Source organism: Puma concolor, chromosome B4, assembly GCF_028749965.1.
Source record: "Puma concolor isolate L17-30 chromosome B4, mPumCon1.1.hap2, whole genome shotgun sequence".
In the NCBI taxonomy this organism is placed as follows: domain Eukaryota; kingdom Metazoa; phylum Chordata; class Mammalia; order Carnivora; family Felidae; genus Puma; species Puma concolor.
Window position 1 is genome coordinate 136,437,734 of NC_141673.1, and position 16,732 is coordinate 136,454,465.

The window sequence follows — 16,732 nt, forward strand, 5'->3', positions numbered from 1 at the left end:
CGGTCCGTGAGTTCGAGCCCTGCGTCGGGCTCTGGGCTGATGGCTCAGAGCCTGGAGCCTGTTTCCGATTCTGTGTCTCCCGCTCTCTCTGCCCCTCCCCCGTTCATGCTCTGTCTCTCTCTGTCTCAAAAATAAATAAACGTTAAAAAAAAAATTAAAATTAAAAAATAAATAAATAAATAAAATAAAATAACAAAAAGTGGGGTGCCTGGGTGGTTCAGTCAGTTGAGCCTCCGACTTTGGCTCAGGTCAAGATCTCACAGTTCGCGGGTTCGAACCCCGTGTCGGGCTCTGCTCTGACAGCTCAGAACCTGGAGCCTGCTTTGGATTTTGTGTCTCCCTCTCTCTCTGACCCTCCCCAGTTCATGCTCTGTCTCTCTCTGTCTCAAAAATAAATAAACATTAAAAAAATTAAAAAAAATAACAAAAAGAAGGGGCGCCTGGGTGGTTCAGTTGGTTAAGTGTCTGACTTCTCAGGTCATGATCTCACAGTCCGTGGGTTCGAGCCCCGTGTCGGGCTCTGTGCTGACGGCTCAGAGCCTGGAGCCTGCTTCGGATTCTGTGTCCCCCTCTCTTTCTGCCCCTCCCTGCTTGCTCTCTCTCTCTCTCTCTCTCTCTCTGTCTCAAAAATAAACATTAAACAAATTTCCTCTTTTGTTCTATAGAACCTCATCTATACCATTTAACGCTGGACTAGCTCATATTGAACTGCAGCCTGGGAGACATAAGGCAGGATGGCCCCCCTCAAGGAACTGCAGTGTGATTAGAAAAGATGTGCCTATAAGGACCCATGAACAATGGGCAGGTGCTGAAGTAAAACGTTATGCAGAAGAGCAAGACGGAAGCACAGGAGTGCTCAGTGCGAGAAGGAACCGAGATGAAAATGTTCCCAACGGTGAGTTGTGAGATACATGTGTTGTTTACAAGCCACCGGCGTCTGTGGTGCTTTGTCACAGTGGCCCGAGGGGACCGAGACAAGGTCCGATGGGACAGGTGCATTGAATGGCTGCCGTGTTCGGAGGGGACCAAGGAAGGCGGGGAGCCCCATGTACCACTGCCAACAAGGGGATACTCACTTGTTTCATTTTTATGCCCCACATTGAGCCACTAACATCAATGACAAAGAGGATGTTTTTGGGAATTGGGTCCAGGTTGTCAGGAGCGAAAAAGTGGACAAAATATCCATTGAATACCTGGAAAACAGAACACGGTGGTTAGGGTGTAGGAAGACGGGGCCCAGGGGCTAAGAGAGGAGAGGTGTGGAAGCAGGCTGGTCATAAAGGAGAGAACAGAGGCTTGGTGTCTACCCAGGTCTCTCCCTTCTCCTTCCTTCTCTCCCTCACTCCTTTCCCATGCGGGCCCAAGCCTTCTGGGTACTTTAACTCCCAGGGCATTTCCCTCCACTCCCTCCGCACACCCAGTCTTCATGGAGAGCCTGTGTTCCAGGCACCGTGCTAGCCAGCAGTAAAGCAGGCGGGCTCTGCCCTCACAGGGCTCACAGGCCAGCCGAGGATGCAGACAAGTAAAGAGGCAATAACATAGAGTGCTACGTGCGAGGATGAGGAAAATAAAGGGCTCCGAGAATGTCCAGCGGATGTGATCTGACTCGGATGGGGGAGTCTTTCCCAAGCTGACATCTACACTGGCCTTGAGGATGAGTTTGGAGTTGGTCCCCCAAGGTGGGAGTAGGGCAGGGTTTGGGGGTACAGGTAGGAGTAGGGAGGAAGTTCTCGACAAGGGTGAGGAAAACATAACACCCTAGGGGGTCTGCGAGCGGTCCAGGACCACGAGGGCTATAGAATTTAAGAATTCAAGGAATTGGGGTGGAGAATCAGCAGGACAGATCACGAAGGACCTTTACGAGCACTCTAGGGTGCTAGGTTCGGATTGTTCTAGAAGGTATCAGAAGGCCTCTCCAGCTACCTTCCTGATCATCGTCTTTGTCTTCCACTGCAGGCTCTGATGCCTGCCTCCCCAAGTTCTCTTTCCACTGCCCTTTGGTTGCTTCTACCAAGACAGCACAATGGCTAACTGTGGAGGGTGTCACTGTGGATGCTTCTCGACCTCCCTGTCCTGGAGAGCACAGGCTCTTGGATACCCTCTACGGGGCTCTTACCTGAGCACAAGGGAAATACAGACATACACCTAGGACATGGCAAAAGGGGAAAGGAAACTTTAGAAATCTCACAAGGAACATTGGCCCTGGAACTCACCATTAGCCCAGATCTTTCTCTTGGTTGTTCCATCCACCCAGCCCCACAACCTCCCTGCTTTCTTTGACAGTTTAATTACAAAGGGCCTTCGAAGGTTATCCAAAACTCCCATTCTGTGGTTTTCTACTGTACTTCATAGAAGGCCTAGAAGAACCTTTCTGGGACAAGGACATGAAACCCAATGACCCTCTGTTTAGTTGTCTTCCTATGAAAAGATAATGCTTAGTAACACTTAGAGACACATGACTGTGGTCCGTTCTCTGCAACTCGACACTTGCCTTGACCGCTAGGGGCCGCCCGGAAGCCAGGGCGTCTGTTCAACAAGGAACAGTTGTTTGGCCTCAGCACGGTGCTTCTCCTAGACTGTTTTTACCCACCTCAAGTTCACCGGCTTTCTCTTCTCTGTTTACGTCATACATCACCACCAGCTCTCCATCTACCGCGGTCTCAGAGCAATTGAAGCATTTTCTTTGCTGCGCCACAGTGGGCTTGAAGGAAACATGTGCCTGGAAAGAACGGTGATGTCAGAGCCCCGCCTCTGCACCTGTCCCTCCCCAGATGAGGGGCTGACAGCCGCACACAGGTAAAGAGGCACTGCCCAAGGCTTGATGGCCATCCTCTACCCAGGAACCACTGATTGTCCCATTTCCAATGCAAGGGACAGTGCCGGGCATGTGAGGGAGTATCTGCCAGCCTGTGGCGCTGTTGCCCAAGGTTTAGGACTTTTCTTTTTTTTTTTTTTTTTAATATGAAATGTATTGTCACATTGGTTTCCGGTTCAGGACTTTTCAAGATAGCCAAAGAATGCCTCCCTTCCCCCAACAGAGAGATGGCTACCAGCTTCGAGAATGAGTTTGTGAAAGGTTCTTAGAGGAACTGGACTCCTCCACTGTTGGTTATTATTGGTCTTGAAGTAAAGAGAATTAAGTGGAGGATCTCTTGCTATGACTGAGACCATTTATGTGGAAGCTGTCTTTTGGCTACTGGTCAAGCAGATTACTTGAAGGTAATGGGGCCCCCAAAGGGAAAGTCAGTGGTCAAAATGCAATGAGACAGTTGGGAGTTGTGTTCTGCAGACCCCGGGGAAGACCCTAGATTTTGCCCAGGGGTGCCTGTTCCTTCACAGAGTTCAACACCTGAACTCTTTTCTGTTCCCCAGAGCACAGGGAGGGAAGAGAACTCATGAGCTAGTAGCCACTTAGACCCTTTGCAATGGGCAATACTTATGATACCTTCTGCTGTCCTTTAGATAGCACTGGAACACCATCAAAATGACCATCAAATGTGTCAGGAACATGAAGAAATTTTATTCCCTGAGGTTCGATAATCCACACGTCTACCTGGAGAAGGGAAAGCAAATTATTCTAAGCCTCAAGGCTTTTTGAGCAAAAAGTACAATTACTACATCCTCTGCTGTAAGTTTTCCCAGAGACAACCCAGCCTGGTTCCATGATCACTTCCTCATGGTCCTTAACTTCCGTGGGATATGACTCATCTCATGTGATGGGCAACTCAGTTCTTCCTTTCTAGTACTTTATTCCTCTGGGCTTAATGCCCCGTTTCTATCCTATTCCAGTTTTGGGGGGCTGTTGTTGTTTCTAAGAGTCTTCATGCTGTTAAAGGGGGGAAAAAAGGAAAGCCATTTCTAAAGGATTCTGCAGTTACTCTGTGGCTCTCTCCTGGGCTTTTTCATGTCTTTTCTATCTACCTGCTTTGGGCAGAGCTAAATAGAAGGACATCCCTTTGGGTGATCTTTGGAAAAACCATAATCCTGGCTTCCTCTCTATAGACCCTACATGGTCTGCTAAGCACTTCACATGTATGAACTCATTTAACTCTTATCGATAATGTTATTATCTATTATCGTTTTACTTGTTATTGCTCATTCAGAGTGACCCAGTTCATAAGTGGCTGAGGCAGGCTTCAAACCCAGGGCCCAAGCCCCTAATACTTTGTACACTGCTTCCTATCCTCCAATAGCTCCTGCTCCGTCTTTCCGGTAGATATCGCCAAACTATCCATTAACCCCATGCCACAATAGCCTATTTGTTTTCCATGAGATGTCCCTTCTTTTGCACATGCCTGCTTTCATGTGAGGTCATCAGATAGAGTCATGTGCACATTGGTTTCCTTACTGCCTCTTCCTCATTTAGGATCTTCTGCAACAGTGATGAGCTATCTCCCCTTTGGAAGTACCTGCCTTTGGAATCATGTCAAAATTCCCTCTGATTTTTTCAAATCTGCTTGCATAAAGTCATGGACACTTGTCTAAGCAGAGCCAACATTTTCTTTCTTGGTAGTTACAAGATGGGAACTTAATTTGCCTCCAAAATTCCCATTAGCTCCAGATTCTCCATGTTGGTAAGGATTAAATCTACACAGAATCGAGTAAATCAGCCATCCCAGGACAGTCTGACCCAGTCAATGCTGGCAGCTGATTAAGCAGCTCTTGAAGGTCAGGGAGAAAAGTCAGAAATTGACAGAGAACTGGGGATACTGCTTTCATTCTCCCATAAGATTCTACCCGTGAACAAGTGTAGAGTGAGTCACTTGCCATATTTGTTGACTTTTCGGTAAGGAACACAGGATTTGGAATAAAACATTTTCCCAAGATTTGATACATACAGCTGGGGGGTTGGGGTGGGGGTTAAAAAGAGATGTGTTCCCTGCAGTTCCTGTATTTCCAGTCCTTCCAATGGTGATTAGAAACCTTTTCTGGAATAAGCACAGGGAGAAGGTCTAACTTTATGATTTCTCCTTCATTGTGAAATCAAGTCTCTTTAGAAACTGAAATATTTCATAGACTATTTGGGCTGGAAAGTACCTTAAAAACCATCCAGTCCAACCTCTAATTTCCCAGATGAGAAACTGAAGGCTGGGAAGCAGATTTGGCAGAACTCGGAAAACTTGCCACCGGGTCTAACGCCCTTGCTAATATTCTAAGACTCCACCTGTTTTGTTTTAAAAACAAGGAATTCCTGACAGTGTGGGAAGTTTAAGGATGAACAAACATTTCAGAAATACAAGAAAGATTTATGTGCTACTCGGTATGTGTGTTAAGAATCATTATCTTCATGGACTCAAACTCAAATTCTTCCATTGGTAGCATAGAATGTAGTCTGGGATGCAGTCAGACATAATTCCAGATCTTAATGGTTTCTTAGGTCTGGTTCCTTAGGCAAGTTATTTATATAAATCTGCAAGTCAGGGCTAATGAGACCTACTTTATAATTTGTGGGGAGGAGGGGTGCCTGGGTAGCTCAGTCGGTTAAGTGTCCGGCTCTCGATTTCCACCCAGGTCATGATCTCACAGTTTGTGAGTTCAAGCCCCACATCTGTGCGGAGCACAGAGCCTGCTTAGGATCCTGTTCCCCTCTCTCTCTCTGCCCCTCACCACCTCAAAATAAATAAACTTAAAAAAAAAAAGTTCCTGTTCTTTATGAGTGGCAGGTGCTTCACATATATAATTTTGGGGAGGAGTCAATGACATAGAATATGCCTTCTCCTACCATTAACTCAGTTCCTAATTAATATTATTAACCACCTCGGTACTTGCATCACTATAGGCAAGATGCTGATCGTATTTATATACCATGGGATTCAAGCATTGAGCAAGAGAATGGGGGTGACAGGCCTACATTCTTCATCACTCCCAGGAAAATAACCAGGGTCACATTGTTGAGTTGTGCAGAGCCGCCAGCCAGGACCATCAAGGATGCTGGGAGGTGGCCCATAACCCACTTGCCAAGTCACGTGTCCTGACACGAGGCGGCCTTTGCCGGGAGGAAGGGCATCTTATCCTAATTTTCACAAAGGCACGGTATGTGCCCGAAGGGACACTTAAAAGAACTGAGTGGCATCGAGAGCAGGCTGATGCCACACAGCGGTCACGAGAAGAAAGTGTGTTCTATTGGTCAGTTACGCAACTTTCCAAACCAGGATACAAATTTCGCCAGGATCAGATCATCCCCTGGAGTCTTCTTGGTCTGAGGGCCATTCACAGCCTATCTGTCAAATGCAGAGGCAGATTGGATTGGATGCTCTCCTGGGCTGCTTCTGGCTCTGCTCTGCCTCCTACACAAAATGTTCCTGTGATGTCACAAAGCTTCAAACTCCCTAAAGAGTTGTCTCGTTTCGGAGGGCAACAGGTGAAGTCAAGTCAGCAATGGTGAGCTCATATTGGTAAGGAAGTGGGGGGCGGGCAGAGGAAGAGAACTAGCTTCACTGAGTCCTTATTATTTGCCACCCATTGCCATAAATTACACGGAAAATATGTTATCGTACCCTTCCTGCAGAAGAAAAAACAGACGCTCAAGATAACGTGTCCCGTGTTAGCAGGCCAGCGTAATGACTGAATGGCACTCCCCCCACAATGACCCCCGAAGCCATGTCTACACGTCTGGAAACTGTGAACGTTACCTCCTTTGGAAAGAGCATCTTCACAGATGAAGTTAAGGTAAGGATCTCGAGATGAGATCCTCCTGTACTACTCAGGGGACTCTAAATCCAAGGACAAGTTTTCTTAGAAGAAGAAGGCAGAGGACAATGTGAGACACGTAGGGGAGCACATGGTGTGGCCACCAAGGCAGAGATCGGAGCGGTGTGGCTAGGAGGCCGCAAGTCAAGGAGTGCCAGTGGCTGCCGCACGCCGAGAGAAGCCAGGATTCTCCCCCCAAGCCGTTAGGAGGAAGGCCCTGCTAACACCTTGAGTTCAGATTTGTGTCCTGAAAATAAATTCCCGTTGTTTCAAGCCGCCCAGCTGTGGTGATTTGTTAGGGCCACCCCAGGAAATGAACACAACTAATAAGGAGCTGAGCTGGCATTGAAATCCATAAGGAAGTGCCCTCCTTATGGGTGGACTCCAAACCCATAAGCTGATCAGTGCCCCTCACTGTCTTGCTGAGTCGAATGCATCCAGCACCCCCAGAGGGTGATGGCCGGGAGAAAAGCACAGGCGGGGGGGGGGGGGGGGGGTAGGAGCCTTCAGGGGAGGGCATCACCGCACGCCCTGCAAATCTTGGCTCACCTCCAAGTGTTTGGCCAGTCGTCCGGGCTGCAGATGGAGTCTGTGCTCATAGGATCCCAGCTTCCTCCACTTGACTTCCTGGTAATGAAGTTCGAACTGCACCTTCGCTCCGGGGAGGACGTTTACTTCAGTTTTGAAGTTTTCCATGTCAAGAGCCCTGCTCCTAAAAGTTTAACACCCCCGACATAAGTCCCCACATGCACGAGGGAGAGCAAGACCCCCACGTCTATGCAGAGGGCATCTAGGCTTTTCTGGGCAATCAAGCCTGCTGCAGTGTTCGTGAAAGTGAACAGGAGGTACAATAGACATCACTGAAACTTCCAGGTAACTTTAATTCCACCAACAGCTTAGTCTCCTCTCCTGCCTGATCGTTTTCTACCAGAGCTTCTTACAGATTTGAGTGCCCTCTGCTAGTTATCGATCCCCATTCCACGCCAGGAAATTGACAGGCGTCATTTCTAACACAGCGGCTCTGCAGGACGGATATCAGTACCCTCATTTCCCAGATGGTAACAGATGAAGCTAACAGATTATTAGCAACCTGCTCAGGACCACCCAATTGTGGGGCCAGGACTCAAACCCAAACTCAGATGGTTCCAGAGACCGCACGCATTTCCTCTGAGGCATTTGAGCCTCATTCCAGAGGCTCTTTCCGTTTGTGAAAGTTTGCAGAAAGAAGAAATCTATTATTGCATCAAGTGGGATATGCATTTCCAGCGTAAGCCCTGATGTAAACACATACACGTCAAGGTTACCGCGATCGTTGATTGAGGTGTTTAGTTTTAAAGAGGAAACAGCACGGTTAGCAAGTGAGGATGATGTGGGCGTTAGAAGCAACCGTGAGTGATTTTAAAAATTAAATGGGATTGAGTGGGAGGAGCCACAGATGAGCCGAGCTGGCCCCGCCCTTACCTCACCAGCCCGGCGGTCTTGCCTTTTGCTCTCGCCTGAGAGTACAGCGCTCGACCCACTGTCTTCTCCTTAATTGAACTCGTGAATGTCGTGCCGTCTACGGTCCTAAAAAATGACAGGGGGCCACTGAGTTGTCCTGAGTAGCAGTCTTAGCAAAGCAAACTAAGGACAAACAACCCACCTTGGAGGATTTAGTGGGGGTAATTCTCATGTTGCACCTAGAAGTAACAAGAAGAGAGGCATCTGCCTATTTCACGGTCAGGAGTCCCTTTATCTGGGAGTGTGACTTAAGAGGTAGGCGCCCATCCTGAGAGCTTCCCCTCTGGAGTTGCTGCGTGTGTTTACAATCACTCCGCATCTTCAAGTTTTACCCTTCAGATTAAGCTGTGTTCCCTTTGGGTATCCCTTTTGAATTAGAAATGTGCCCAGGGGAGGTGACTGAGAAATCACTGGTTGTCTGGCTTACATTTGTTCAGAAAATTCTTCTTCTAAGAGCCTGGAGGCGTCACACTGCCCTGCAAGGGTGGGGAAGAGGAAGGAAGGAGGACGGTGCTGGGGAATCCCTTAGCACATGGGTGTTTATCCCTCTAACATCTCCCTCGGGGACCTCTGGCTTCCTTCTCCTTCTCCATCTTTACCTGCCCCACTTAAAGTGCTTGTCATCTACTGCGTACCAAGTTAATGATGGGTCAGAGCCATCAAATTACAGGATCTCAGAAGTAAAATGGCGCCCATAGCACTCAAAGGGATAGTGCCTCTCACCAAGGAGGTATTTAGAAACGCGTGGAGAAGTCTTTTGTTGTGCCGATGACCGAAAGTACTGTTGGCATTATGGGAGGGGACCCAGAATGCTAGACCTTCTGCAGGTGTGAGGGCCAGTGTCCCATCCCAGGAGCCACTGGCATGCTTGGTGAGGCACGCTTGAAGGCCGCTTCTTCAGATGAGAGAAATCAGAGCCAGGGGACAGTGACTTCCTTGCTCAAGGTCACACAGTCGGTCAAAAACAGAGCTAGAACTAGACCCATGTGTCCAGGTCTGCCCTACTCCCCATCCACCCAATCTCAGTTTCAAAGACCGAAAAATCTTTAAGACAAAAGGAAGTTATCTCTAGCAGGAGAATATTTGCAACCTTGATAAAAGGAGCAGAAGAAATGTTTTGACCAGAGAGGAGGCCTTGGCAACCCATGTAGAATTCTCTGGTCTCACAAAGTCATCCCTGACTAGAGAGAGACCAAAGTAAATGTGTGTCACAGTTCTATCATCCTTTGTCACCTCAAATCTTCTATGCAATGAGATGGAAAAGAAAGAAAAGAATGAAAGAAAACAGAAAGAAGAGATGTCTAGAATAAATGCTGGTTATGTGGTTGAAAAACAAAACTTTAGTAGAAGAGTTTAAAGATGATTTTTCAGACACAGTGTCATGTTATACCGCTACATAAAAGCTCTTCCTTCTACATTTTTGTTTTTAGAACAGGCTGCCTAAAATTAAAAAAATAAATAAATTTCTTGGGGCACCTGCATGGCTCAGTGTGTTAAGCATCCGACTTCGGCTCAGGTCATGATCTCACGGTTTGTGAGTTCGAGCCCCGCGTCGGGCTCTGTGCTGACAGCTCAGAGCCTGGAGCCTGCTTCGGATTCTGTGTCTCCCACTCTCTCTCTGCCCCTCCTCCACTCACACACTCTCTCTCTCTCTCTGTCTCAAAAATAAACACTAAAACTTTTTTATGGAAATACAAAATAAAAAAATAAATTTCTAAGCCAATTCAAAGGATATCAAGTCAAAGTCACCTGACACCTTTTCCCCACCTACTTTGCTTGGTTTAGAAAATATGATTAACATGCTCTGCAGTTTTTAGAGGCCAAGGTGCGTGGTATTTGAACGCTTCATTTATTCACAGTTATCGTTGGTGACCTTGGTATATGAAAGACCAAAGCCGATGAGAATTATCTCAATCTAATATTTTAGTGAAAAAAAATATAGGCAGACTGTATGCAGAGCCGTGTGCTCTGTGCTGGGCACAGGACATGGGAAGGACGTGGCCGGGTGGGGCACACTGTGGGGATGGCCACCTAAGTGATTGGGGGTAGAAATCCATCCAATCACTTGGAAGAATAAGCGATGTTTAGCCTTGATAAGTGAAGCCACCAGGCAGGACAAGATAATTGGACTTCACTTTAGAAAGCACTGGAGCGGTTGAAAAATATTTTTTGTTATGGAAATCTTTAAATATACAAAAATAGAACAATATAAGAAACCTCCATGAAACCATCACTGAGCCACACCGTTATCAGTCAGTACTCAGCTGGTCTCAATTCACCTGTATCCCTACTCGACTATTTTGAAGCCAATCTCAGACAGCATATCATTTCATCCTCGAACACTTCAGTATGTATTTTGCAGAGAATTAGGAAAAGAAAATTTTTTGTGAGTGGAACCAGAGCCAGTGGGTAGAAGCGGAACAGATTTCAGTGAAGTATGAGAAATAATTCTAACAGACCTGTCAACCATTGAGTGGATTGCTCTGGAAGGTAGTGAGTTTATCGTAAGGAGATATTCAAGTCAAACCTGAATGAGTCATTTGTCCTCAGCGTAATTGAGGAATCCGATCACTGGACACGTGATTGGACTTAACCAGTAGTTCTCATATTTTTTCCCCACAGAGAAACAAATGACAGGAGACACAGAACTGCTCTGCACACATACTTGGTTTCCTACAAGCCACGGCTACTCCATATATCTCCCCCAAGAAAGCATGTTCAAGTGCAACTAAGAGTTGTTACCAGAGAGATAGCTTAGTTAGCTTTCATTTATGAGGCGTGAAAACCAAATCCTTCACAAATTCTGATACTTTGAACAGAAACAAATCATGGGGACCCAGCCCACCATGACTCTTGACATCCAGTGGGTCCACAGCTCTGAGAGTGAGAACCACCGGAGCAGTTGTCCATTAAGGTCCACTCTAACTATGAGGGGGGTTGATTCTATGAGTAGAGCAAAGCCAATTTGTAGTCTGTATAGGAGTTACTCACATGGAAAAGTTGGAGATGAAGGCTCCTTTGGGAATCTGAACATCAAACACAACATTCTGAGGCCGTGGGGAGTTGTTCACGACTTTGGTCTGGATGAAGGTGTTGGCCATACGAGAAGTAATAGTGGACTGGACTTTATAGCTATAAAGAGTTACTTGATCAACATCGTCCTGTAATTGGTAAGAAAGCATAGGCGTACTCATGGCAAAATGGCACAGAACTTCACCACATATTTGATGTTAACAGCACTACGTTCTATCATGAACAATCCTCAGGCATTGCGAAGCATACGACTCAGGTATTACTAGGCTTTCTCCTCGCTTAGAATATTCTCCAGGCAGAAGCCTGCCTTTGTTTTAAGATCTCTGGAGATGCCTTTCAGCTCTATGGGTCTATTAATAATGACGTTTAAAGTGAGAATGCGAGTAGAAAATGGTTGTGGGAAGCAAGGTTGGAGCGAGAAAGTTCAGTAAATAATGTCAAACTCAGGGCCCTAGCAAAGGAAAGGATACAGGATTGCGGGTTTTAGGGGACCCTGGCTGTCGAACAACATACAAACTGTAACACGCTGACCAATGGAATGTGGGTGAGCAACCAATGGAACGTGGAGAGAAAGTATCATGTGGACGCGATGATTGGTCCCGTGCTCTGGATCCCCTTTCCCCACGCTGCTCTACAGACTTAAGGCAGCTCTAGTGTGAAGAATTACGGTATCTCAGTGTGCTCAAAGGCAAGGTACTAAAAGCCCACATCTTTCAGGAGATGCCTGAGAACTGCGAGCTTCTTCAGGACCATGGCAGTGATGTGACCCATCACAAGATTTTGCTTGTTTCTCCAAACGGATTTGCTTATTTCGATAGTGGGTGTCACGTGCCAAAGTCCGTCAGCCAAGATTAAGCCTGTGGACTCGGTAACAGCCAGAAAACTTCAAGCTACGACAAAATCCGGGCTACGTTACTTGTCCTTACTTCATGTACAAATGTATGCTTCTCAAAGTTTCTGTCCGTGCAGAGCAGGAAGCCAATGTAAACCACTTCCTTTTGATGTTTTCTCACCACAGGAAGGACTTCTTCGAACATCTCAGGGAATCGGGCCATGTTGTGTTGGGGAGCTCCCTCTCACAGTCCCGTTCCCCCCTCCAAAGCTGTTAGGTGTCATATTTTAAGTGAAAACGGCTAAGCTGGAATGAATACATGTGCTTGGATGAAGCCAGTGTTGTTGGCAAAACTTGAGACGGTTGAGAGAAACGACATTTTCAGCTCCTGGTGACATCTCTGCTGGCTACTCTCATGCTGAATTTCAGACACACTTCCAAACAGAATTGGGCAAGAGGATATTTCGCAAGTCAGGTAAATGCTCTCAGGGATAGAGACGAAGGAGGCAACCATATTGATCTCTAGATAATAGGTAACAGGAAAATCATTCCGGTGTTAATTTTTAACAAAATCAAAGTAAACTCACCATCGTTTCTCCAGATTCTCCGGAAACGCTTCTCTGTGAAAGGAAGTTAGATAATCATTCTTCAAAAGTGTGTTACTTATTACCTCGAGGACAAAAGCTGCTTTCTCTCAGTCAAAAAAAAATTTGTTTCCCTTCAATACTGATCTGTAATTGATTCACTGGAGCCGAGACATAAATGTCAAATAGTCTCAAATACTATTTTCCCAATGGTATGTTTCTCTGAACACATTTCCCAGCCACTTGGCAAGCACATCATTCTTTGATATAATGCTAGAAGAAATATATTATTTTATTTTATTTATTCTTTTTTAATATGAAATTTATTGCCAAATTGGTTTCCATACAACACCCAGTGCTCATCCCAAAAGGTGCCCTCCTCAATATCCATCACCCACCCTCCTCTCCCTCCCACCCCCCATCAACCCTCAGTTTTAGAACAAATATTTTTAAATGAAAACATTCAACCAAACACACACTGAGTGGCCTGTATCAACTTTATCCTGTTTTTTTAATTTATTTTTTATTTAGTTGAGTGGTGATCTGGATGCTGGGGCTCTGGGCATGCCGTTCACAAGGTCTATAAGTGCTTTGCCTTACAGGGTCCCTTGTCCCCCACCCCATCCCACCCCCATCCTTCAGACCTCAGCCTGGGGGAGTTTTGTCAGTCAAGCTCTCTCACGGCCCCCCACCCCCAGATCCAGGTACGCTTCCTTTAAGTTTCCATGGCAGCTAAATTCTTCCTTCCAAGCGAGACAGTGTGGACGTGTGTCTCTCTCTTCCATTGGGCTCAGCTACGTGAGGGTAGGGATTTCGAGGTATTTCCTCTCTGGGGCCAAGAACAGTACTTCAACTGCCATGCGAGGGAATTATCCACATGAAGGATTGTCCTCTGGACACGGAAAGCCGAATGGGTTTAAAGCAAAGGGTGAACACCTAATGTCTGTTGAACTTTAACAGAATAAGTCAGGTGCTGGATATAAGGCTAGTTAAGCTAATTTGGGATGAACTGAGGTTTTAGGGCAGTGTTCCGTGACATCGTGAGGTCAACAGTTACCCTCTTCTGAACTTTTTGAATGTAATTTTCAGTGACGAGAAGAAGTTTTCCCTCTTGTGGCCGGATGGCATGAGAACTTGCCTATTGGGTTTCAATACTACTGGTCTACAAGAAACCTGGACTTTCAGAGACTCAAAAAGTCACATCCGTACAAAATAAGCCGTTGGTCGGCTTTGTGTGGTGTCCATGAAACACCCCCATTCTCAGCACGTGGCCTCCATGCAGGAGAGGCCACACCCTGGCTGGCTTCCCTGGAGACCTCACCCCCAAGAGTTAGAGGACGCATCTGTGCTGTTGCTGGCGACCTCCAGGATACAGCCTTGGACATGGCCGGTCCCCAGACTCTGAGCTACTCCCCACCGCAGAAGTGACTGCCCCAGGAGGATGTGTGCTCAGGGGGAGGTATCTGCCACCCCCGGGAGAAGAAATGCCCTCCCTAAGAAGAAATCCTTCCTTATGAGGCAGTAACATCATCCCATAGTCTTAAAATTAGAAGGAAACACATAGCTCTTCATCCTTTAAGGAACTAAGGTGACCATTATGATAAAAAATAAAGCTCTGAGACCATTTAGCAAGAAGCATCTTAATCTTTTCCTCCCTTCGGTCGTGATCTCTTTCACTCGTTGTCCCTTTCGAGACTGAGGCTTACTGTACCTGAAATCTCTGTTTCTCTGGTGCAAACTGAAATTTCCCCGGGGCCAGCTCCATGAGATCTCCATACTCTGCAAACTTAGAAAAGAATTTAGGATATTTATTTCTATTAATAAAAAAGATTCAGAGCAAAGGAGGCAGCGAGGGACAGGCATAAGGGATTCATTCATTATGCTTTGCTATCTTGTTTCCTATAAATCTGGGAAATCCCATTTTTTAATACAATGACTTCTTTAATGTTTTTATGTTTGCTAGTTATGTCTCAGAGGTGACCAAATGGAAGCTGTTATCCTCCAATTTGTTGGACGAAGGAACACATTTTTTAGTCGGCCAGAAGACGATGGGGGCATTCAGGTGGGGGTCACTGCAACCCAGTGATCAGGGGGGTGCCTGGGGGAGGTAGGGGGTAGATCTTGGCATCAGCAAATGTGTGAGTGGATAAATATGTCCATACGTCTCCTCCAATTTAAAATGTTGATAGGAAAGGAATGCACAAACACATTTGGGTATCTTGGCTTGGATCCCTGGCTCTGTCAGTGAGATTTCCAACACCCTCCGGGGGTTCTTAAGGTGTTGGAAAATAAGATCGTTTCTAAGCAGACAGAGTGATTCCCCCCGCACCCCTGCCATCCCGTTCTTTGGCATTTTTGTGGGTAATCCACCTGCAAGTATTACAAAGCCTCTGCATCTCCTACGATATTCCCATAACACACATTGCTTTTCTGGCGTCAGAATAACTCTTGCGTGACATTCCAAATGACTCAGTCCAAAACTTTCCTTCTGTTGGCGATGGCCAAGGATCTGAAGTAGAAGCCTTGAACTCCCTGGAAATAATTCCTGCCATCTGCCAGCCTGCAGGCCATCTCCTCCCAACAAGGAATATTTAAAGTGCCCTCACTACAGGACTCATGGTTCACATGGGTATGAAAACCAATAGTGTTAATGACTTTTCTTATACTGATAGCAATGTGTCATCCTCATCCAGCTAATAATTATTAAGTGCTTCCTAGTGCTTGCATTGTGCTAGGTAGTTTACATATGGCATTGAATTCCCCTAGTACCTTTGGGGTGGGTCAAGGATCCCCATTTTTCAGATAAGGAGTAGGCAGCCGGGTTCCATAGATGGCGCCCCGTGGGGCCGGTCCATTGAATTTGACTTAATACTCATGCAAATCCCATTAATGCTTTCAAAGGTAAGTACACATTCCAGTAATTAGAAAAGCGAACACTCCTACCCAGATGAATTTTACCACAAATATCCTCTCCGCACAGACCACAGTCCTTAAATAGCAATGGCCACAGACTACTGGGCAAACGCACAGGGCAACAACAAGGGGTTTTCTGGAAGTACTTACTTCTGGAAGTCCACTGGTGGGGATTTCGAAGCCTCGTGTCACAGAAACGAAGAAGCAGATGAGAAGGCACGTGAGTCGACTCATTTTGCTGGGTGGCTTTGCCAAGCTCTCCGTGCAGGGTCTCGGGAGAATTCCACTCCTCGCTGAGCCCAGTTCAAAGGAACAGCAGAAGAGTGCGTTTTTTAAAAGAAGAAAAAAGGAGAAGAAAGCTCTCAAACTTTGTTCAAAAACGGGACAAATATTTGTTCTGGAGTTCAAACTTGCGCTGTGGGGGTGGATCGGACACCCAGAGGTTATTCAAACAGCAAAGCCAGAGGTAGTCAGTGAGCTGTGAGGACAAGTCAGGGTCAGATGGATGTGCTTTCTTTGCCTTTTGCTGATTTCTGTTCATCTCAGAATCAGAGGGACCTGAAGATCAGCATCATCCTCTTTCACGGACCAGGTGGGGAACGATATGGAGAAAGAGAGTCAGAGAAATAGCGTCAGTGTAGAGTTTCTGGAAACGAAGCCCTTTTATTCAAATGAAAGCAGGAGAAGTTTAGCACAAGCGGAGAAAGAAACACAATGGTTTTCTGAGCAAAGCATTCACTGCTAGCCTGTTGCCCTCTGTCTCTGATAACTGAGGATCCACTGCAGTAAAGCACCGGGCACACAGCCGTGCCAGGTACAAAGGCACGCTCTTCAGTGGGGATATTTCATGAGTGTCTTTGACTCAGAGGACAGTATCTGTTCTTGTGGCTGTCCCTGATCAGCCTCACTCAGGTCCGTAGAAAAATTAATTCTCCTCAGTTCCAGAATCAGAGAAAACCCAGTCTGGAAACACTGTGGATGATTGCTTCCCATTTGTGGTCTGGAGATAATAAGATAATGTCAGCTAAGAGGTACTGAGCCTTTCTGGTGTCAGGCATTTTTACTTATTATCTTTAACTCTCTCTTTTGTTTTTTTTTTTTGAATCTATACAAGAACCGTGCGAGGTATGTGCTATATTTATCCTCCTTTATAATGGAGGAAAATAAGGCTAAGTAATTT

The 16,732-nt window shown here is 46.3% G+C and overlaps 1 protein-coding gene across 1 annotated transcript in view; it reads right to left on the bottom strand.

The window, feature by feature from the left end:
* Positions 1-15,917, bottom strand: part of ITIH2 (inter-alpha-trypsin inhibitor heavy chain 2) — a 37,960-nt gene extending 22,043 nt beyond the window's left edge. Inside the window, exons 1-9 of the mRNA XM_025930418.2 lie at positions 15,703-15,917; positions 14,351-14,425; positions 12,643-12,675; positions 11,182-11,351; positions 8,152-8,256; positions 7,240-7,402; positions 3,446-3,553; positions 2,591-2,719; positions 1,077-1,193 (exon numbers count right to left, since the gene is read on the bottom strand). Coding sequence (XP_025786203.2) covers positions 1,077-1,193; positions 2,591-2,719; positions 3,446-3,553; positions 7,240-7,402; positions 8,152-8,256; positions 11,182-11,351; positions 12,643-12,675; positions 14,351-14,425; positions 15,703-15,786 — 984 coding nt within the window. The 5' untranslated portion in view covers positions 15,787-15,917. The remainder of the gene's footprint in view (positions 1-1,076; positions 1,194-2,590; positions 2,720-3,445; positions 3,554-7,239; positions 7,403-8,151; positions 8,257-11,181; positions 11,352-12,642; positions 12,676-14,350; positions 14,426-15,702) is intronic.
* Between the last annotated feature and the right edge of the window lie 815 nt (positions 15,918-16,732).